Raw genomic sequence first — 21,387 nt, forward strand, 5'->3', positions numbered from 1 at the left:
CCTGACTGGGAATCGAATTGGTGCCCCTTTGGTTTGCAGGCCAGCACTCAATCCACTGAGCCACAGCAGCCAGGGCAAAATATACTATTCTGATTTGAGAGATGGAAAGGTTTAATGTGGAGTTAGATTTTGAAGAAGACCAGGACTTGCATTTCAAGAAAGGCAGGGAGGGGAGAGCAAGTATGTGAAAGGCTTGACAGCAATGAAAGGTACACATAAATTTGCTTTCCATTTTTCAAGACCACATTTTCTTACATAAAATCAGTGTTAATCACCTGATATAGGACAAAAAATTTGCATGTAATCTAGTGTTTTTCTAAATGTGGGTAATGATCCCTGACCACCATGGCTCAATTAGTTAGAATATAGTCCTGTAAACCAAAGGTTCGCAGGTTCAATTCCCAGTCAAGGCACATGCCTGGGTTGTGGATTTGGTCCCTGGTCAGGGGTGTGTGCAAGAAACAACAGATCCATGCTTCTCTCTCACACTGATGTTTCTTTCCCTTATCTTTATCCCTGCTTTCCCCTCTCTCTAAAAATGAATACATAAAATCTTTAAAAAAAATCTGGGGAATGAAGTGATTTAGAAAGTTGTGACCAGTAGAGAAAATATCAAACACTGATGCTTAATAAGGGTGTGTGTGTGTGTGTGTGTGTGTGTGTGTGTGTGTGTGTGTTTAGAATGTAAGAAATATTCCTTACCTTGGCTTGCAGGAAAATAAATTTGAAGAACATTAATAAAACCAATACTGAGGGGCTGAAGCATCACACACTCTCCTTCTGGTCTCTATGCTCGGGATGGGTGGGGTGGAAGGATATTAGTTTAGTTATTTCCCCATTAGAACCCTTGTAACTTACGGCACAGTAAATTAGCCTCTGGCTTTCTTTTGACCCCTGAAGCTACATTACTATTTATTTGGAATTTCTTTCTTCCTTGAGGATGGTTCCCTTCTAATATATAATTGGCAAAAATTCTAGGGATCTAGAAGTGAGTTATTTTAGGACTGGTCATTTACTCTCATGTGCTCAGAGCCCATGTGTTAGTTTCTTATAGTTAGTCCACTAGGTGGTACTGTGGGGGGCCAATATCTGCAAGTTTTCTTGTCCCTCAGCTCCACTTTGTTTTGAGATTAGCACATATGTTTATCAGCTAGAAAATCTTTTCAGGCTCCCAGGCATTCCAGGTGAGGGTACCTAGATCTCCCTCCCCTCTCCAACTATAACCTACTCTTACATTTGAGGAGGATAGAGAATCTGGGACTCGAGAGTGCAGTTTTTGGTCAGTATAGCCTTCTCTCAGAAGAGATCAGGATTGCTTTTTGTTCTCCCTTGGAGTTCAAAGATGAACTGCAGTGGAATTGATGAAGGTTATACTCCAAGTAAATAACTGAGTGTGTGGAGGTTACAGAATTGGCTGAGAGAAGAGAGAGGAAATGTTAAAGAATCTCTTCCTTGGGAAGACAACAAGTCATGGAATCTTCATTAAATTCAGCACTTTTCAAGAGCCTTCTGTAGGATAGGAGGATACAAAGTCGAATAAATTTTGGTACCTCCTTTCTAGAATCTCTAGAAAAACAAAGAGGTAAACAACAATAATACAGCATGACAAATAACTCTATCAGGGGCAGACACAGGGTGCTGTGGAAGCAGAAAAGGGATCCCAAAGTCAGCTGAGGGGGTGGAGGTAGAGAGGTGGTGATCAGGGAAGACTTTCCAGAGGAGATGACCCCTTGGCTGAGGCTGAGCCTGGAAGAATAAATCGGAGTCTCCAGCATCCTAGGAATCTACAAGGTTCTCTGTACTTGTCTCCCCTGGTGACTTCATTTACTCCTGTGATTTCAATAATTACCTCTGTGCTAATAACTTCCAATCTTCCTCTAGCTCAGTCATCTCTAAAACCTGACCATCCAGTATCTCTTGTTTGGATATTAGGGCTTCAAATTCAATGAGTCTAAACCCAGACACTGAAAGCGGCCAGGCTAATGATTTCTATGGTAATCATATAATATTTATCCTTATTTATTATCCAGATAGATATCTTAGTCACTCCTTGTCCGAGCTACTAAAAAGCACACCAACTGGTCTCCAGCTTAAATCTCTTCCCACCGCCTACTTTCCCAGTCTATCCTACACACTTGGACCTTCAATACGATTTATCACCATTAAGCCCAATGTTGATAATGTCATTTCATTCAACAACAAATTCAGTGGTTTCCTTTGATCTACAATGAAGTCTGAGCTCCTTAGTATTTTTGTAAAAGAGACCCCATAGAGCTTACTAGCTCCTTCCACTATGTGAAGATACAAGACATCTGCAACCTGGAAGAGGGCCCTCACCTGGTCATGCTAGCACCCTAATCTCAGACCTCTAATCTCCAGAATTGTGAGCAACACATTTCTGTTGTTTATAATATATGAGTCCGTGGCCTTTTGTTATAGCAGCTCACATGGACTATGACAGCACTCATAATTTTATTCCTAAATTACTCTTTCTACCTTATATTCCATTCTTCCCTTAAATGCCTTTTATAGCCAAACACACCTAATCAATATTTATTTCCTACATATTAATTATGCTTTTCATCTCATTGTCTAAGTTTACATATTCTTCTCATCTTTCTTGTCAAAATGTTATTTATTTAAAGAAGGGGAAGTTTTCCTGAATATATGGTAATATTAAAGGCAGAAAATATATGTTAAGAGTTTTATATTTTAATATACAAAGAGGTCTTACAAATCAACAAGAAAAAAACCAATAGAAAAAGGCAAAATACATAGACAATTCCAATTGATAAGATTGGGTTTAAGTGTCTACCACCACGCTATTTGTTTTCTACTTGTCATATCTATTTTTGTTCTCTTTTCCTATTGACCTTAGGTTGAATTTTTTAGGATTTTATTTTATCTCCTCCTATTAATTCTACTTCTTTATCTTTTTCAGTAGTCAGTCTAAAGTTCACTATATGTACACTTATCACAGTCTACCTTCAAGTAATATATGACTTCATTGTAATGTAAAAACTTTACAAAAGCATTCTCCCGTTTTCCCTTCTCCAATCCTTTTTGCTATTGATGTTAGAGAGAAAGAGTGATTGGTTGCCTCTTGTAGATGCCCCACCAGGGACTGATACAGCAACCTAGGCATGTGCCCTGAACAGGAATTGAACTGAAGACCTGTTGAAAAGTATAATAAACATTTTTTTAAAAGATTTTATGTATTTTATTTTTAAAGCGGAAGCAAGGGAGAGAAACATCAATGTGTGGTTGCTTCTCACACGCGCCCCCAAGAGGGTACATGGCCTGCAACCCAGGCATGTGCCCTGACCAGGAATTGAACCGGTGATCCTCTGGTTAACAGGCCGGAGCTCAATCCACTGAGCCACACCAGACATGGCGAAAAGTATAATAAACATTTTTTGAAATACATTTTAACCATCCTTCAGTGCTCAGCTGAAAAGTCCCTTCACCTGTGAACTGTTCTCAGAATCTTCCAACTGAAAATGATTCTTTCCTTTCCCAAGTTCTATAGCCCTTTATACGTCTCTTATGGTACTTATCGCATCGGCCCTGTGTATCAAAGTTATTCATGAACCTGGCTTACCTCTCCTGCTGAGTGCTCCCTAAATTGGTGATATTTCAGAACCACTTGATTAACAATCTGTATCACTCAAGTTGGTACACTCAGGCAAAACCTAGTCTGACCCAGGCACCAAACCTGATCAAGAAGGGTTGGGTCCTCCTGAGTGTAGGTATTTCTAGGGTTAATGATACGTGGATGGAATATATAATCCAGAATTTTAGAAACAAAGAAAATTATTGGGAAGAACAACTCTATGTAAATAACTTATATGTTCATCAACAATTAACATAGACATACATATCATTAATTACAAGTGTGGTTTGTTTTTTCTTTAAATTTTTAAAAAAGCTGTATTTGTTTATTTTTAGAGAGATGGGAAAGGAAGGGGGAGAGAGGGAAACATCAATGTGTGGTTGCCTCTTGCTCGCTCCCTACTGGGGACGTGTCTCACACCCCAGGCATGTGCCCTGACTGGGAATTGAACCAGAGACCCTTTGGTTCGCAAGCTGGCACTCAATCCACTGAGCCATACCAGCCAGGGCACAAGTGTGGTTTTGTTTAATACAACTCCCTCTGCCTGGATTTCCTCTTCTGGGGAGGCGAGTTGGTTTTAATTGGATTATAAAAACAATATCTTATCTACCCATAATGTCTCAGATAATAATATGCACACTGTAACAATCCTAAAACTCTGTAATACAAACACAAATTCAATGAATTATAGTTCTTAATGTACAATGTTAGTTTAATGTTTCCTGCTCTACTTCTTTCTGCCCTTAATTCAAACATGTTTACACTTTGTAGATACTTTTTCCTACTAGGTTGGGAGCTCCTATGGCAGTAGAAATTAGTCTTATTCGTACCTGATTCCCTGGTTCTTGGTACCTAGCACATAATGAAGCACAATGTAGATGTTTGCTTGTTGAATGAATCTCGTCCCTAGGTTTCACAGTCAGAGGACCAGGTTCAAATTTCAGTTCAACCTGCTGTGGACAATACTCTTAATTTCTCTGAATGTTACTTTCCACCATTATAAAAATAAGAATGATGATAAAACTTAATCTGCAATATTGTTATAAGAATTAAATGAGATAATGAATACGAAGGCTTTTTGTAAACTGTAAATCCTATGCTAAAGTTACTATTAATGAAGTTTTGAAAGAGAGAACTGATGGTAAGATCATGAAGTAAGCAGGGGAGGCCACATATGAGGGGGAACCTCCCCCCAGAAGTGGAATTGTCTTTCAGGGGGTGGGCCTCTTGTAGCACAGTCTTCCTCTGCTAGGTGAGTGTTTTAGGAACCCATCTGTATCAGTGTACCAGCTGGTATTGTTGTGAGAAGCTGCATTTGGCTTCCAGGAGTTTTTTTAAAGACTTTTTCAGTGCATTTGCTCATTCCACGGTGGATGATTTACAAGCACAGCTCCCCACACTGCCCTGAGTGTTCAGCAGTTTTTGACCAAGACCGCATGACCCCCATGCCCCGCCCTCCCTATTCACCCAACCTCGCCCCAAGTGACTTTTTTTTGTTTCCACGGATGAAAAATGTCCTCAAAGGGAAATGTTTTGTTGATGTTGAAGAAGTGAAACAAAAAACAGCAGAAGCACTAAAAGGCTTCAAAATCAACGAGTTCAAAAACTGTTTTGAGCAGGGGGAAAAAAAGTCTCGATAGGTGAATTGTGTCAGATGGAGAGTACTCTGAAGGTGACTGAAGTTTAAAGGTGTAAGAGTAAATACATGATTTTTAATAAATAAATTCTAGGGGGGGGGTTTGGGTCCCCCCCTTGTATATACCTCCCAAGAAAACTTAACAAAGTGGCATTTATTTTCTTGGTGTGTTTACCATGTCTAGGATCTAGCAAATCTCCCTACAGACACAGACATCTGGTTTTGTCAGTACAGAGAGTATATCCTTGGGTCAGACTCATATTAGTCAAGCTCACAGGCTAATATGTAAACCAGAAGATATAAACTAGAATGTCAACCTACCAATTTACGCATACTATACTTGCCATGAGGAACAGAACATTTGAGTTAGTGCAATCAGTATTCTAACTTCCCACAAGCATTGATCCTAATTTGGTTCATGAAATTATATTTAGAAGGTTGCTTTGTGTATATGCATGTTTCTCTGACTGCTGTAACAAATTACCACAAACATGGTAACTTAAAACAGCAGAAATTTGTTCTTTGTTCTTAAGGTCAGAATTCCAAAATCAGTATTACTGGATCAAAAACAAGATGTTAGCAAAGCTGCACTCCTCTCAGAAGCTCTAGGTAGGAGAGAATCCATTCCTGGCCTTTTCCAGTTTTTGGTGGTTGCCATCATTCTTTGGCTTACCACAGCATCACTCCAATCTCTGCCTCCATCTTCACATTGTTTCTGCCTCTGTGTATGTGAAATCTCCCTCTCCTTCTACTTTATAAAGATACATGTGATTGCACTTAGGGCCCACCCAGGTAATCCAAAATAATCTCATCTCAAAATCCTTAATTTAATTGCATCTGCAAAGATATACCACCCTCCCCCCAACACTTTTTTTTTGGGGGGCCACATAAGGTAATATTTTTAGGTCCAGGGGTTAGAAGGTAGCTATATTTTTTGGGGAAGGACACTTCTCAGTTTACCACAGGATGGGAATTGGGACTAGCAAGTAAATTATACTATTAGAAAGACTGAAAGCATAAGGCTACATTGTGTAATGCATTTACTTTCACAGTAGAAATGGCCTTGTCAAAGAGCCTGAATACTCATGTTCTTTGCCAAGATTCATTCTCTCAATACAGTGCTTGAATGGGCATTGCCAGTGTTTGATTCTGTAACCCTGCTTTTTGATGCCCCCATGCTAACAAAACTCCTTTTGATTGGCCTAGTTTTCCTTTTCTTCCTTTCTTTTCTCCTTTCTTCCTTTCTCCCTCCCATCCTCCCTCTATCTTTCTTTTTCTTTCTTTCTCTTTCTTTCTCTCCCTCTCTGTTTCTCCTCCCTTGCTTCTTTCCTTCCTTCCTTCCTCTCTCTCCTCCTCCTCCTCCTCCTCCTCCTCCTCCTCCTCTAGCTTGGAAGCTTTTCTATTTCTTTTATTAGTGGCTTCACCTAGCTGTTATAAGTCACACCTTGTTCATGTTTATAGCTTAATTCTGAACGGACAATTTCTTTACTAATAAAATAACATGGGCCCTGGCTGAGTAGCTCAGTTGCTTAGCAGCAGTCCCCAAACTTTTGGCACCAGGACCAGCTTTGTGGAAGAAAATTTTTCCACAGATGGTGGGGTGCGGGGATGGTTTCCAGGATGATTCAGGCACATTACATTCAAGCTCACCCCCTGCTGTGTGGCCCAGTTCCTAACAGGCCTGGAGGTTGGGGACCCCTGTGTTAGAGCATTGTCCTGATATGCCAAGGCTGCAGGTTCAATCCCCTGTCAGGGCACACAGAAGAATCAACCAATGCATGCATAAATAACTGGAACAACAAATTGATGCCTCGCTCTCTCCCTCTTCCCTTCTCTGTCTAAAATCAATAAATAAAAATAAAAAAAATAACATGGGTGTATGGGCTTTCTCTTCCAGAATAGTAAAGTTGTAACAGTCCTACATCCTTACAGATAACAATTGTAAACTCAGGACACAATATAAAAAAATAACTACCTGAAAGTTTTGGACAGTGAATAAAATCAGGTATTTTAGAGGAGAATCAAAACTTGGAAGAAGGAATTGGCCAAGAGTGAGATTCTCATTTTTTGCAATGTTAGCTTCAAGGCAAACCACAGTAACAGTTTTGCATGTGACAGCTAAAAGTTTGATAGCAAACCACCCATCTATTTGGCCTGAAGAACCAGAGTTCAGTCTCAGGGCACTTACAGCCATGGTAAAGTGAGAAGGCAATCCCAGAAATAAAAAAGCCAGAAAATGTGTCCCCTACATCTGTGCATAAACACTGTCAATCTTTGCTAGACAAAGATTTGTCTAGACAATATTGCTTGTGGTAGACTCAGAACAGCTTGCAGTTAAGGCTGAAATAATTTAACTGAGATCTGAGCTACCACCCACCACAGGTATAGATTGTGCAGTTTGATTCTAATCTAGTTAATCATCTACTCAGAAACAATTATATTCTTCAGAGGAATATAACAGAAAACAGAGTCTCCACAATATGATATTCATAATGTCTAGGATACAACCCCAGAGTCATCAATAAACACACAGAGGGAAATGTGACTAATTCTCAAAAAAAAAAAAAAGACAATCAACAGAAACCAACCATAGAATGATCTTGCTGGTTATTGCCTCTTTGCTCCAAATTCACCCAATTTGCCTGCTCTATAAAAATGGGGGAGGCTCCACCCAGGCTGCTTTTCCATATGAATGGCTGGTCCTGGCTCTTGCTGCATATCTTCCTAAATCCTCTCAAACAATCAATAGCTGGACTCTGTGAGCCCCAAGATTGTCACTAGCACCAGCTACCCTAAATTCACAGCTTGACTTCACCTGGGAATCTCCAAGCCAAGCACAAGTAGCAGCCATCTTGGATTGTTTAATAGCTCTGGCAGGGTGGATTCAGGCAAAACACAGGTGAAGGCTGAACTTGGCCAACACCACCTGGGAAACAGGAGGACCAGCACACCCACTGGACAGCTACAGACCATGTCGGAGAACCACAATCCTGCCCCTGCACAGCCGATCCTCCACAGGAGGCAGAGGTTTGTGGTCAGTGGTCACAGCCATTCCTTGCAGTTGACTGGCCTGGGTAAGTCCCTCCCATTGATCTGCCAACAGAAACCAAGCCTCAACTACAAGAGGAAGGTGTACTTGGCCCACACAAAGGGCACACCTTGACTACCCAGCTTGGGTGATAGGGGAGGCTGTGCCACTGGATCCTACAGGACACCTACTATATCAGGCCACACTACCAAGACACAGAGTCAAAGCAGCTCTACCTAATACATAGAAACAAACACAGGGAGGCTGCCAAAATGAGGAGACAAAGAAACATGGCCCAGATGAAAGACAGATCAAAACTCCAATAAAAAGAGCTAAACTAAATGGAGATAAGCAATCTATCAGATGCAGAGTTCAAAACACTGGTTATAAGGATGCTCAAGGACCTTAGTAAGGACCTCAGCAGCACAAAAAAGATCCAGTCAGAAATGAAGAATACACTAATTGAAATAAAGAACAATTTACAGAGAAACAACAGTAGACTGGATGAAGTCAAGAATCCAATCAATGATTTAGAATATAGGGAAACAAAAAAGCAACTAATCAGAACAAAAAAAGAAAAAAGAATAAAAAAAAAGGATAGTATAATCAGCCTCTGGGACTACTTCAAGAGGTCCAATATTTGCATCATAGTGGTGCCTGATGGAGAAGAAAAAGAGCACGAAATTAGAACTCTATTTTTTAAAAAAGTGAAAAAAAAACTTCCCTAATTTTCTTAGGGAAATATATGAAGGAAATATACATGCAAGTCCAGGAAGTACAGAGAGTTCCAATTATGATGGATGCAAAGAGGCCCATTCCAAGATAGATCATAATTAAAACGCCAAAAGTTAAAGATAAAGAGAGAATCTCAAAATTAGCAAGAAGAAAGAAGTTAGTTACCTACAAGGGAGTTCCCATAAGACTGTCAGCTCTTTTCTCAAAAGAAACTTTGCAGGCTAGAAGGGATTGGCAAGGCATATTCAAAGCCATGAAAAGCTGAGACCTACAGCCAAGATTGCTCTACCCAGCAAAGCTATCATTTAGAATTGAAGGACAGATAAAAGAGTTTCCCAGAGAAGAAAGAGCTAAAGGAGTTAATCATCACCAAACTATTATTATATGAAATGTTAAAGGGACTTATTTAAGAGAAAGAAGATCAAAACTATGAACAATAAAATGGCAAAAATACATATCTATCAACAATTGAATCTAAAAAACAAAATAAGCAAACAAGAAGAGCAGAGACAGAATCATGGATATGGAGAGTGTTTTGATGGTTGCCAGACAGGAGGGCGGTGGGGAAGAATGGGTGAAGAGATGAGGGGATTAAGAAGTACAAATACATAGTTACAGAATAGCCATGGGGGATGTAAAGTACAATATAGGAGATGGAGTAACTAGAGAACTTATAGGAATGACCCATGGACATGAACAATGTTGGGGTGATTGCCTAAGGGAATGGGCGGTGCTGGGTGGAGAGGCCAAAGGGGGAACAATCAGGACAACTGTAATACCATAATCAATAGAATATAATTTAAAAAATGGATGGGGTCCTTTGAATATTTTTTCCTTTGCCAGTGGGCACTAAACTTTTCTCAGCAGAAGATACTAGAGAGACATTACAGGAAAAAAGACTTTTACTTCCTGATTCTGATGTGCTCACTTAGCAGGTTCCAGCATTACGCATAGCTTCTCCACTGCATGGTAGCCTGCAGTTCCCAGAGGCCAGCAGCTTTCCATACCAACCCACCTTGCAGGAGGTTTTGTATTGAAAGATGAGACATCTTCCCACGAACAGCCTTCCCTGATACTCCAGAAGTCAAGCTTCCAGCACGTCCTGTGGACGTGGTACAACAGCTTCTTGTCTATCATTTGGCATATTAAACTTTTCTTGCTTCAATTACTGTGTGGTTTCTCTTTCCTGGTTGGACCCAAACTTATACAATGACCTACATGTTAAAACTATCAGACAAGGACTCTAAAGCAGTTATTATAATAGTACTGAATGAAGTAAAGGAAAATATGCTAATAATAAATGGAACAATAGAAAATATTGGCAGAAAAATCAAAACTATAAAAAAGAACCAAATGAAAATTCTATAACTAAAAAATATAGTATTTGAAATTTTAAAATCATTAAATGGATGTAATAACAGATTGGAGAAGACCTAGGAAAAAGTCAGTGAACTTGAAGATGTATAGAAATGATCTGGTCTGAAGAATATATATATGTATATATTTAAAAAGATTGAAAAATATGAACAGAACTTCAGAGATCTGCAAGACAATATCAGATATCTAATATACATATATGTAATTAGAGTCACAGAAGGGGAGGAAGGAGAGAATGGAGCAGAAAATCCTTTGAAGAAATAATGACTGAGAAAACTTCCCATATTTGGTGAAAGATACAAATTTTCAGAAAAGAGAAACTCAGCAAACAACACTTAAGCATACCACAGTCAAACTGTTGAAAATGAAAAATAGAACCAACCTTGAAAACAGAGAAAAATAACACATTACATATAGGGGAACAATTATTTGAATTACCATGTCCAGAATTAGGGAATTCTGTCAGGAAAGTTTTAGAAGCACTGGTAGATTCAATTAGTGAAACAGTGAATGATGGATTAATATATCTTTTGCTAATAGTCGTTCTTTTTATTTGCAAGGGTATAATTTGCCTTCTAGTCAATAAATAAATAAATAAATAAATAAATAAAACAAAGCTGACAACCGAACTCTAGATTTGCCCTCAATACACAACCTTAATCCAAGCTGGGTTTTGGTTTTCCATGCTTCTTCAGTTCCTCATTTGATTGGCTTTTTTTACTTGTTTCTCTTCTACTCTCCTTTTGCCACGGCTACCACCAGTGGCCTCACACTAGGGGGTTAACACCCTTGCTGATCAGTTCTTTCTGATCTTATTGATCACCTCAGCTATTCTGGTCAGTGGTCAGCCTTGCTCTGTGGCCAGTGATTAACTGGGTATTTTTGCTTCTGTTCTAGCTCTTGGTTTTCAAAGATCTCTTAGACCTTTCCTCCCAGTGTGCTCCTATCCTGTCAATATCTGGCTTCTTTTTTGAAAGCAGGCAGACAGTTAAGTATCATCAGGTATTTTACAACAAAGAAGCATCACTCTTATAGTAAAGTGCATGCACGTGCATGTGCACATACACACATGTGCACTATAAAGGGTCTTATAAAAACGGGTAATAGGCCCTGGCTGGTGTGGCTCAGTGGACTAAGTGCTGGCCTCCAAACCAAAGGGTCACTGGTTTGATTCCCAGTCAGGGCACATGCCTGGATTGTGGGCCGGGTCCCCAGTCGGGGGTGTGTGAGAGGCAACCACACATTGATGTTTCTCTCCTTCTCTTTCTCCTTCCCTTCCCCTCTCTCTAAAAATAAATAAATAAATTTTTAAAAATATGCAATAGGCAAGCACACACATCCTTAGGATTAGATTCTGGATGAAAAAAACCTGAGAATGCCATCTTAGGATCAGTGGTCTTCTCCCTTAGCTGTTTTTCCTATTTTCCGTTTCCAAAACTTCTTTGATAGCTGAGGGGCGGTGCTCATTATGCCAAAGCTGCAGGCTGCTCAAACTCAAACTGGAATTGTGCCCTCTGGCACTTTAAAATCCTTTATATTCCTTTTCCGCTATGTGAGGATATACGTGTGCACAATGTCAACCCTTCCTCCATTGTCAAATTAATGAATTCTCTCTCACACACACACACACACACACACACACACACACACACACACACACACACACACAGAGGTGAACACCTATTATCCTAAAGTAAGTTGGGCAAAACGGGAGATACAGAGGCAAACCCTTTCCCTTCATAGCTCCCCCATCAAGGGCAGCATTGCTGGTCTGGCAGAAAACAGAATTGAGTCTTTTCCAACTCTCCCTCCTCCATCCAGTTACTACTCTCTTCAAAAGGGGAAGTCAGTGCTGAGCTCCTTCCTTTGCCAATCCCTTGTCAAACCCTTTTGCCAAAAAAGAAGGAGCCAAAGATGAACTTTCCAGGCCCATGACCGTCCCCAGATATTAGGACATATCTGATTCCTGGGGTCACAGAGTGAGGACAGGAAGCTAAAGTGCTCCCCTACATTCCATTTTCCTTGGGAAAAGCAATAAAGATCAGTTTGGTTTTTGTTAAGAAAAAGGCTGTCATTCCCAGAAGGAGCAAAAATTCTTTGTTACCATCATTTCCTTATCATCCCAGATGCTGAAAGAACACTTAAGCTCCTTATTTTTTTATTCCCCTTCATGTTCCAGACGCTAGCATTTATCCCTTCATGCATCCCTTTGGCACTCTGCTGGGTATGGGACCACCAGCAGAAGCCTACAACAATCTCTAGGGAAGTCTTGTGGGATAACATCTTTTTCTGTGAATTGGAGAAGGGAAGCAGATATTGGTCTCCCTCACACTTTGGCAGGAACTGAAGAACTTAAAGATTTGGGTCTGATGTCCTTTCAGTGGAGCCAGTTCAGGCCAGGGCCGGAGTGGTTGAGTATTCCGGGGGCAGTGGGTTGGAGGGAATGCCGGGAAGTGCTCTTAATGGGGGCTGAGGAAGTTTGAGGCATCCTGGGAACAGAATGTGCAGGCCCAGGCCCTGGAGCCATCCACAAACTCCTCCCACTTCCCTGGTCACTAACCAGTTCCAGCTGTGCACAACCCTAGCCACGGCTTCCCATCTGGCTTCTAGGAACTCATGACTAATTTAAAATGTACATGTGTGCGCGCGGGGCTCTTCTTAAAAACAGAGGTTTCCAGAGTAACGGCTTGGAAAGAACTCAATGCCATTCAGCCAGGGAAAGTTCCCTTTATCTTGGTTCCCTCAGGGCTCTGAGGGGAAAACCAGCAGCATCTATAGATCAAGAGCAGTGCCGACACTAACAACCTACCTTTTTCTCACTTCCAGTTTCCAGTTTCAGGCCCCACACTTGCCCTTTATATACCAGGATGCAGCCCTTCAGGCCACCGCATCTGAGTAAAGGTGGCTGTCAGGGTGGGAGGAGGGATGATGGTTTAGAGAATGGCTTCTCTTGGACTTAGAGACCTCCACAAACCTTTGTCGTCCACGCATAGCCCCATAGCCTCAGATCATTAGAAAATACCCTCAGAATCTCACCCAATCCCTTCTGTGACAGTTTAACATACTTTAATTTAAAATATTTCTATACAAACTCTTCTGCTGCAATCTGTGGGCAGAGACAGAAACCAGACTGCAGGAATGAAGCAAGTAAGCCAAAGAACCCAGGAGTTCTGTCTCTCAGAATCAAGTTCTCTTCTGGGGGCAGGCAGACCACATGCTCTAACCCTTCACATGCATTCCCACATGTCTTCCAGTGAGATGACAAATTCATAGGGGAAAAGAGCTGGGTCAGCCTGGCTCGGGGCCGGGGTGGGGGGAGGGCTGGCAGAAGGGATGGTCATGATGCCATTGTGTGAACAGCATTAGTCATGCAGTCCTTGTACTTATCTGCGGCTCCTGGCTCTAGGGGGTTTTGTGTGGGTGCCCCTGGAAACTCCTGGGAAGCTGCAAAGATCATAGCTTGAGCTTCAGGCTCTGCTGCTTCCAGCTGTGTGACCCAAAGCAACCAATTAGCAACTCATTTTCCTTTTCTATAAACAGTGATAATACCAGCCCTCAGAGTTGTTGTTGAGATTTCAATGAGTAAACGATTTGGCAACTTTTACTATTTTGCATTGTTTTCTCTTGAATCCTTAGTATCTAGAATGTGATTCCATATCCCATGATCTTCAAAGGCCAGAGTAAGTGCCCACTGCACACCTGGTCATCTTTCATGATAACCACCATCTCTCTTTCACTAACATACATTCCTAAACATCACCCACCTTTTTTTTTTTTCTTGTATGAGGTGCCTAAGGAAGGGAATAATCTACTATGACATTAATCTTACTTCACTGGTTTTCTTTGTATCCATCCTCCTTGTCTGTATTCTCCTCTCCCCCCACCACCCTCAGCTCCCGTCCCTCTCCCATTATCCTTACTATCTGCGCTTGCTTTCTCTTCCATCCCAGTCAGCTTCCAGGGGCTGAGGTTGGGCAGGCAGAGCTGGAGCCGAATTCAGAGCCACAGCTTCAAGTAAATGCATCAAAATGTTAGTAGTGGTTCCCTTTTGGGTAGAATTTACTGGTGATTTTCATTTTCCTCCTTGTTTATTTTGGCATTTTCCAAATTTACTATCATAAGCAATGAATAACTTTTATTTAGAAAAAACAATAAAGCTTTAATCAGAAAAATATAATTTTCAATTGGTCCACATCTTGTACTCAAAAGAAGAGGGGCTCAGGGGAAGGGTGGAGAAAGAGGCCTGCAGGGGGCTGAGCGTGACCTGGTTCCCCAACTCCATCATTTCCTGGGGGCATCAACCTTAGTGGTGGCCTCAGTCATGGCCTCTATGACTCATCAGTAAGAGGTTCTCTGTCCTCCTTTGCCGTCACTGGCCATTTGGGACTTAGTCACCTGATTGTTACCCAGTTGAATGCTGGCTGGGTCAAAGTGACCACCAGCGCTGAGGGCAGCAATGAGTCAGGAGTATCCCCAACCTCGATCCTGAGTTGTGAAGTGTTCCCCTGTAGTCTATCAGCTTTGCAGGCTGATGTTTGTGGAAGCACTCAAAATTGGAGTCCCGCTGAGAACAGGAGTTTAGTAACCCTTTCCCCCATTCCTATCACTGCTTCCCTGTGCATTTGAATGGGACGCCGATGTTGTGTGATATATAAATGATAGTGGAATCTTCCCAGGCCAAAACTCTAAGAGCCAGTGTGCATGGATTATGGAGACAGCAGTGGGATTCGAATATAGACAAGACCAGTTAGGAGCTCCATGTCCTTGGTCAAGTTCTCCTCTGTGGGTTTCCACTTCCTGTCACATAATTTTTCCTTCATAGGAGGGTTGTGAGAATTAAATGAGATAGTATAAATCAACTAACACACAGTAGGTTTCTAAAATTTAAGTTTTTTTCCTCCTCCTTATATAGCATTCAGGACCCTCTAAACTCTGGTCCTGATCATTCATTTGACAAAGGTTCATTAAGCACCACCTGAAGCACTGAGTTAGCCTGGGGTAGGCACTAGGGAGTCAGTGGTGAATGATATAGCATAGACCCTCAGCACTTACTGAGCACAGCTGGCTCTTCTCAGCTCTGCACTTTTACTCAAGACTGGCATTGTCCCCGTCTCTCAGTACTCTTTCGCACTATCCACCTTGTAGGCAGCCTCCAAAGTCTGCCTTCTCAGTGAACTTTCCCATAGCCCCATGACCCTTAGGACGGGCACCTCCTGCCTGGCGTCCTGGTTCCTCTCATTTCCGGTACTTGTGTTGGACTTACCCTATCTCTAAGTTCCCCATGTATAGGCTCCTGCCCTTTACTTCTTTGTGCCCTTGTTAACCCCTACCCCCACACCAGGCTCATTAAATTCTTGAAACCATGACTTTTTTCTTAAAGAAGATACAAGTGGGCTTAAAGAGCATTGAAATTCCCAGTTTAGTCTTGGGTGCAAAAAAATCTAAGACCTCAACCTTGATTCCTTCACCTGAAACTGAAGCACCTAAGCTGCTTTCTGCTGCCTAGCCTTTATTTTATTTTTTTTCCCTATTCCAAAGTAGACAGGGAGACATGAAGGTTGAAGATGAAGAGTTTGCTGACTCAGGGTCCCTTGGGGCACAGGAATGTCCAGCCGCAGGGGATGAGCATGGTCCCTGTCCCTAGTCCCAGCAGAGATTCTGCTTCTCATTCTTCTGGGATGCCCACCCTCAAGGACAGTACATGAAAAGTCTTCCCATCTCCAGCAGAAGATTCTGGGGCATGGGTTGGGGGATCTTTTTGACTCGGCACTCTGGCAGGTCAGGGGTTAATGGTGAATTACAACATATCTCTGGGCTGAGTCACCTCGAACTGCCACTCCCCCCAGTTCTCCTCCCCTGACATTTTATAAAGAGGACCAGAGACTGGAGCGTGAAAAGAACTGGGCCCCCCCACACCAAGCCCTGCTCCCTTACGCTCCCAGAGATCTCAGGGCAGAGGCCACAGACTGCTGCTGGAACTCCTGCTCGGTGGGACCATGAATTGGCAGCCGCTGTGGCTGGGCTTCCTACTTCCCATCACAGTCACAGGCCGGGCCCTGGGGCCTGCAGAAAAGGAGGGAGCAGTGGTGAGTCCCCTGTGTAAGAGGGACCCAGATCAGGAGAGGGACTGGGGTACTGGTCCACGGTCCCATCCAAGCCTCCTTCCTGCCCTTCAACCTGCCTGCCTTTCCCTTCCATCCTCTACTCTATGATCTACCCCTGCTCATCTCCCACTCCTTCCCCTTGTTCTACCTGAGCCCCTTTCCTGAGGTGCCTCTCCTTTAATCCTCCCATGTCAGTCCCCTCCTATCCTCATGGGCCTGCTAAGTCACTTAGAGGTTTTACCTGAGACTAACCCCCACCTCTATTATAGGATTACCTTTTGCAATATGGGTACCTACGGAAGCCTCTAGAAGGACCTGATGACTTCAGTCTAGAAGACATCATGAAGGCTCTGAGGTGAGAGGTCATAAGGTACCATAAGGTGAGAGGCCTTCAGGGTCAATGTTGCAAGGTCTTTCCCTCTTTTCAGCCCTTCTTCTCCCCAGGCTCACCTCTGCCTGACCAAATTCATGTTGGGATCTAGAGAAGGGGTGGTTATCACTACTAGGTTGGTGGGCATGGGGTGAGATGGGAATTCAAAGATGAGGAGCAGTCATTGGATCTTCTGAGGCTCTAGGGACTCCTTTGGAGACTCTACGCTTGATCTTAGCCAAAAGGCCAAGAAGAGATGGAGACTCTGCTTACGTTGTATTGAAATACTAACATTAAGTCACATTCCACATTAAATATAATTTATATGTAAAATTATGAGCTGAGTTGAGTTGAGTTGGGGTTGAGTTGTTGACCTGATGTTGCCTTTTGTAGACATTTAATTAATCATTTATTTATATTTTGAAGTTTTCTTTTTATATTTTGGATCTAATGGATCATTTTTGTTTGCTCTCAAATATGTTCACAGTCCCTTGAAAAGCCACAGTGCCTGCAGTGCCTGATGGATGAAACTGCTCCAGAGCAGGCTGAGCTGAGAGGGGTCTCCAGACAGGAGGGGAGAAGGCTGAGGGAAAACAGGCCCTCAGGTGGGAGCAGTGGTGGTAGTCTCCAGAGTAGGGAGTCAGAACATGTCTCCAGAGCAGGTTAGTTTGCAGTAGGAGGGAAAGCTACACCTGAGGGGATCCTTACCCAGATAAGAGACTGGAGATAGGGAGGTCAAGTTGGAATACTGCCATGCCTTCCAGAACAGAAGAGAAAGTCCCAGTTATGACAGCTGGATATGGAAGCAACCCCATCAGTTTCAGAGATTCTATGCTTTCTCGGCTATCCCTTTGGGCAGCAGGGGGCTGAAGAGCTTCCCCCGGTTCCCAGACATTGCAGGTTGCTGGACCTGTCCTTCTCTTGCTTTTCAGAGCTTTTCAGGAAGCATCTGAGCTTCCTGTCTCAGGTCAGCTGGACGATGCCACGAGAGCCCGCATGAGGCAGCCCCGTTGTGGTCTGGAGGACCCCTTCAATCAGAAGACCCTTAAATACCGGCTGCTGGGTGAGGCCTGAACCTGGGAAAGGGAGAGATAGACAGGCGTTGCATGAACAGCCTAGACTAGCTCAGTATTGAATGGATGGTCACTTGGTAACTACCTGGTCTTGCCTGGAGAGATTGTTACAGAGCTTTGCTGAGTGAATGCACAAACCCAGGGGAGCTCCCTGGGGTTGGCAGACGGATCCGTGTTTCTAATCTATTTTCTGGTCCAATAACCAGGCCGCTGGAGAAAGAAGCACCTGACCTTCCGTATCTTGAACCTGCCTTCCACCCTCCCACTCCACACAGCCCGGGAAGCCCTGCGTAAAGCCTTTCAGTACTGGAGCAGTGTGGCCCCCCTGACCTTCCGGGAGGTAAAAGCTGGCTGGGCTGACATCCGCCTCTCCTTCCATGGCCGTCAAAGCCTGTATTGCTCCAGTACCTTTGATGGGCCTGGTAGGTACCAGCTCTTGGCTCTCACCAAACGGACCTCTGAGATTATCTCTGTCCTTTTGAGCCAGGGACTCTGGATCCTTAATGTTTAGGCTGACCCCTATGCCCAGCTGCACCCTCCACTCTCTAACCACCTTCTGACATTCCCTTGGGGAGCAGCTGATCACCTCCCTGGGACCCTGCTAAAGGCACACCCCAGGGAAGACTAGGCCAGGGAGGGGAGAGTGGTTTGGAGGTGAAGTGACAGAATGTGGGCATCCCTATGAGAACTGGGTGATGACAGGGGAATCTGAAAGGAGAGAGAGAGGCATCCAAAAGACAGTGACCATAGATGTCACATAGATGGGAATTTTATGGGAATGGATAATTGGAGTTAATAACAGTCAGGGGAGCTCCAGCCTCGAAGCTCTGACCTCTTCCCTGTCCACCTTTGCCTTCATTCAGGGAAGGTCCTGGCCCATGCTGACATCCCAGAGCTGGGCAGTGTGCACTTTGATGAAGATGAGCTCTGGACTGAGAGGACCTACCAGGGGGTGAACCTTCGCATCATCGCAGCCCATGAACTGGGCCATGCCCTGGGGCTTGGGCACTCCCGACATACCCAAGCCCTCATGGCCCCTATCTACTCTGGATACCGGCCCCACTTCAAGCTGCACCCAGATGATGTGGCGGGGATCCAGGCTCTCTATGGTAGTCCTTTTCCCTAGTGATCATGAAGGTCGGTCTGACCAGCATCTCCTCAGGCTTGATGAGGCAGGTCTAACCTCCAGGGAGGGAAATGGCTTGGCTTATTTCTCTTCTTCCTGCCCTTCTATTCAGACTTCTATTTTCAGGAACTGTTTTTCGAACACTTCCATGTCTAGTCTTCCTTTGGGGCCTCTCTCCCCTCAGACCCATTCTTGTGGATGAAGAATGAAGATTCCAGCAAACCTTCCTCCTAAACTAAAGCATGTCTCCTGCTGATATCAATATTATCTTGCCTGCTCCCCAAAGGAACTTTCTAGGACTCCCTTTTCCCCTCTATGGGGCCTCTGAGCCAAATTTCAGAAGAGTGAGCAGGTCAGGAGTTTCGAGGTCTCTCTCTGAGTAGCATTACATTACCTCACAGGCAAGAAGAGCCCTGATATAGGGGATGAGGAAGAGGAGACAGAGCTCTCCACTGTACCACAAGTGCCCACAGAGCCCAGTCCCATGCCGGACCCCTGCAGTGGTGAACTGGATGCCATGATGCTGGGTAAGGCCCTTCCCCTGCAGGCTATAAGCAAGCAGTGGGGGAGCTTGCTGACCTTGAGACCTGGACAAATGAGAATGACACAGGATTGCAGCATGAGCAATGGAGGTTAGACACCAGGTAGAGTTAGTGGTCACAGAAGGAGGCATGTGGCATGGGGAGGGGGCATTCAGAGCCAAATTAAAGATGAGCCAGGCAGGCATTTACCTTGGTTGCTACCCTATAAGGGCCCCCAGAACACATCTGGAAATACAGCAAGATGGAGAGAACTATATTAACTGAAATGTCTATTAGAGACGGTACTATACCTGCATGGAAGGACAACTTGGAAGTCATTTAGAGTGGAGAGTGAGGTCCCCAAAGTAGAAGTACCTACCTGTAGAGTTTTTGTTTTGCTGAGTGGACCAGAACTCAGTTGCTCTGAACAACAAAGGAGAGGCTGAACTGCTGGTCCTGCTTCTCTGCCTGCTTAATCTTATTGAATTTTTTGAGGACCCAGCCTGTGGCAGAAGGGCAAATTATCAGCCTGCTTGAGATACCCACCAGTCTTTATTTGATCACTGTCTTTTTAATTTGTTGACACACCTTTGCTCTCAGGGCCCCGCGGGAAGACCTATGCCTTCAAGGGGAGCTACGTGTGGACCGTGACAGATTCAGGGCTGGGTCCTTTGTTCCAAGTGTCTGCTCTTTGGGAGGGGCTCCCAGGAAACCTGGATGCTGCTGTCTACTCTCCTCGAACACAATGGATTTACTTCTTTAAGGGTAAAGGGACTAGTTTATGTGTCTTACTTGAGGAGGGCCTGCCATCAAAGAAGCCATAAAAGGGAGAGAGAGATGAGAAGTTTCTGAGAGGGTGGAATGGAGGAATCAAAAAACTATCCCCTGAGGACAGAGGTGACTTGTTCTTACATGTTCTCAGGAGACAAGATGTGGCGTTACATTAACTTCAAGATGTCTCCTGGCTTCCCCAAGAAGCTGAATAGAGTAGAACCCAACCTGGATGCAGCTCTCTATTGGCCAGTCAACCAAAAGGTGTTCCTCTTTAAGGTATAAAGCAAGGGCAAATCCCTTCTTAAGACTGGTGGGTTACCTCACACAGAGAAGCTAACACTGCTGAAGGGAGATCTGCAGCTGCAGTGGGCTGGGGGTAGACATCTGGGGTCCGTAAGCTCTAACTCATCATCCTCTTCTCCTTACCCATCCCACACCTAGGGCTCCAAGTACTGGCAGTGGGACGAGCTGGCACGCACGGACTTCAGCCGCTACCCCAAACCAATCAAGGGGTTGTTTACAGGAGCGCCAAACCAGCCCTCAGCTGCTATGAGTAGGCAGGATGGCCGTGTCTACTTCTTCAAGGACAAACAGTACTGGCACCTCAACAGGCAGCTTCGAGTGGAGAAGGGCTATCCCAGAGATACTGCCCACAACTGGATGCACTGTCACCCCCAGATCCCAGACACTACCCCATCAGGTGGAGACCTCCCCCTCAGCCACAGGCCCTGACCACTCAGTCACAGGAACAACCTTGGATACCACTTCCTCATCCACAGATACCACCTTGAACACTGACCACTTGCCCAGAGACACAATCTTGGATATGACCCCCTCAGCCACAGGATCCACCACTCTTTTATTCCCTGGTAATGTCGCCCTTCCAGAGGCCTAAGACCTGAACCAAATGTCTACTCACTAGACTGCAGACCCATGCAGGGGCATGAGACAGAGACCTCAGACCTTTAAATGTCCCAGCTTTAGCCACCATTCCCCTGTGCTCTGGGTCAGTCCCCAGCTCTATCCACTT

The 21,387-nt window shown here is 43.9% G+C and overlaps 1 protein-coding gene across 2 annotated transcripts; it reads left to right on the forward strand.

The window, feature by feature from the left end:
* Window positions 1-16,385: 16,385 nt before the first annotated feature.
* MMP19 (matrix metallopeptidase 19) lies at window positions 16,386-21,175 on the forward strand. 2 transcript variants are annotated; one of them, XM_054590704.1, is made up of 9 exons: window positions 16,386-16,472; window positions 16,763-16,848; window positions 17,796-17,926; window positions 18,143-18,358; window positions 18,800-19,045; window positions 19,464-19,589; window positions 20,184-20,348; window positions 20,506-20,633; window positions 20,799-21,175. In XM_054590704.1, exons 1-9 carry the CDS (start codon window positions 16,386-16,388, stop codon window positions 21,087-21,089), a joined length of 1,476 nt encoding a protein of 491 aa, XP_054446679.1. In that variant the 3' UTR covers window positions 21,090-21,175. The 2 variants fall into 2 exon arrangements, with proteins under 2 accessions (XP_054446679.1, XP_054446680.1); XM_054590705.1 differs by lacking the exon at window positions 18,800-19,045.
* Window positions 21,176-21,387: the final 212 nt, after the last annotated feature.

The sequence above is a fragment of the Pteronotus mesoamericanus genome, unplaced genomic scaffold (assembly GCF_021234165.1).
Source record: "Pteronotus mesoamericanus isolate MK-2021 breed Mesoamerican mustached bat unplaced genomic scaffold, CSHL_Meso_final scaffold_21, whole genome shotgun sequence".
Lineage (NCBI taxonomy): Eukaryota > Metazoa > Chordata > Mammalia > Chiroptera > Mormoopidae > Pteronotus > Pteronotus mesoamericanus.

What these genes read in the sequence shown, in the direction of transcription:
- MMP19 (XM_054590704.1), top strand. Translation starts at nt 16,386, where the DNA reads ATGAATTGGCAGCCGCTGTGGCTGGGCTTCCTACTTCCCATCACAGTC. An exon ending in CAGTACCTTTGATGGGCCTG is followed by an intron (nt 18,359 to 18,799) that starts GTAGGTACCAGC and finishes GCCTTCATTCAG; the next exon opens with GGAAGGTCCTGGCCCATGCT. An exon ending in ACTGGATGCCATGATGCTGG is followed by an intron (nt 19,590 to 20,183) that starts GTAAGGCCCTTC and finishes CTTTGCTCTCAG; the next exon opens with GGCCCCGCGGGAAGACCTAT.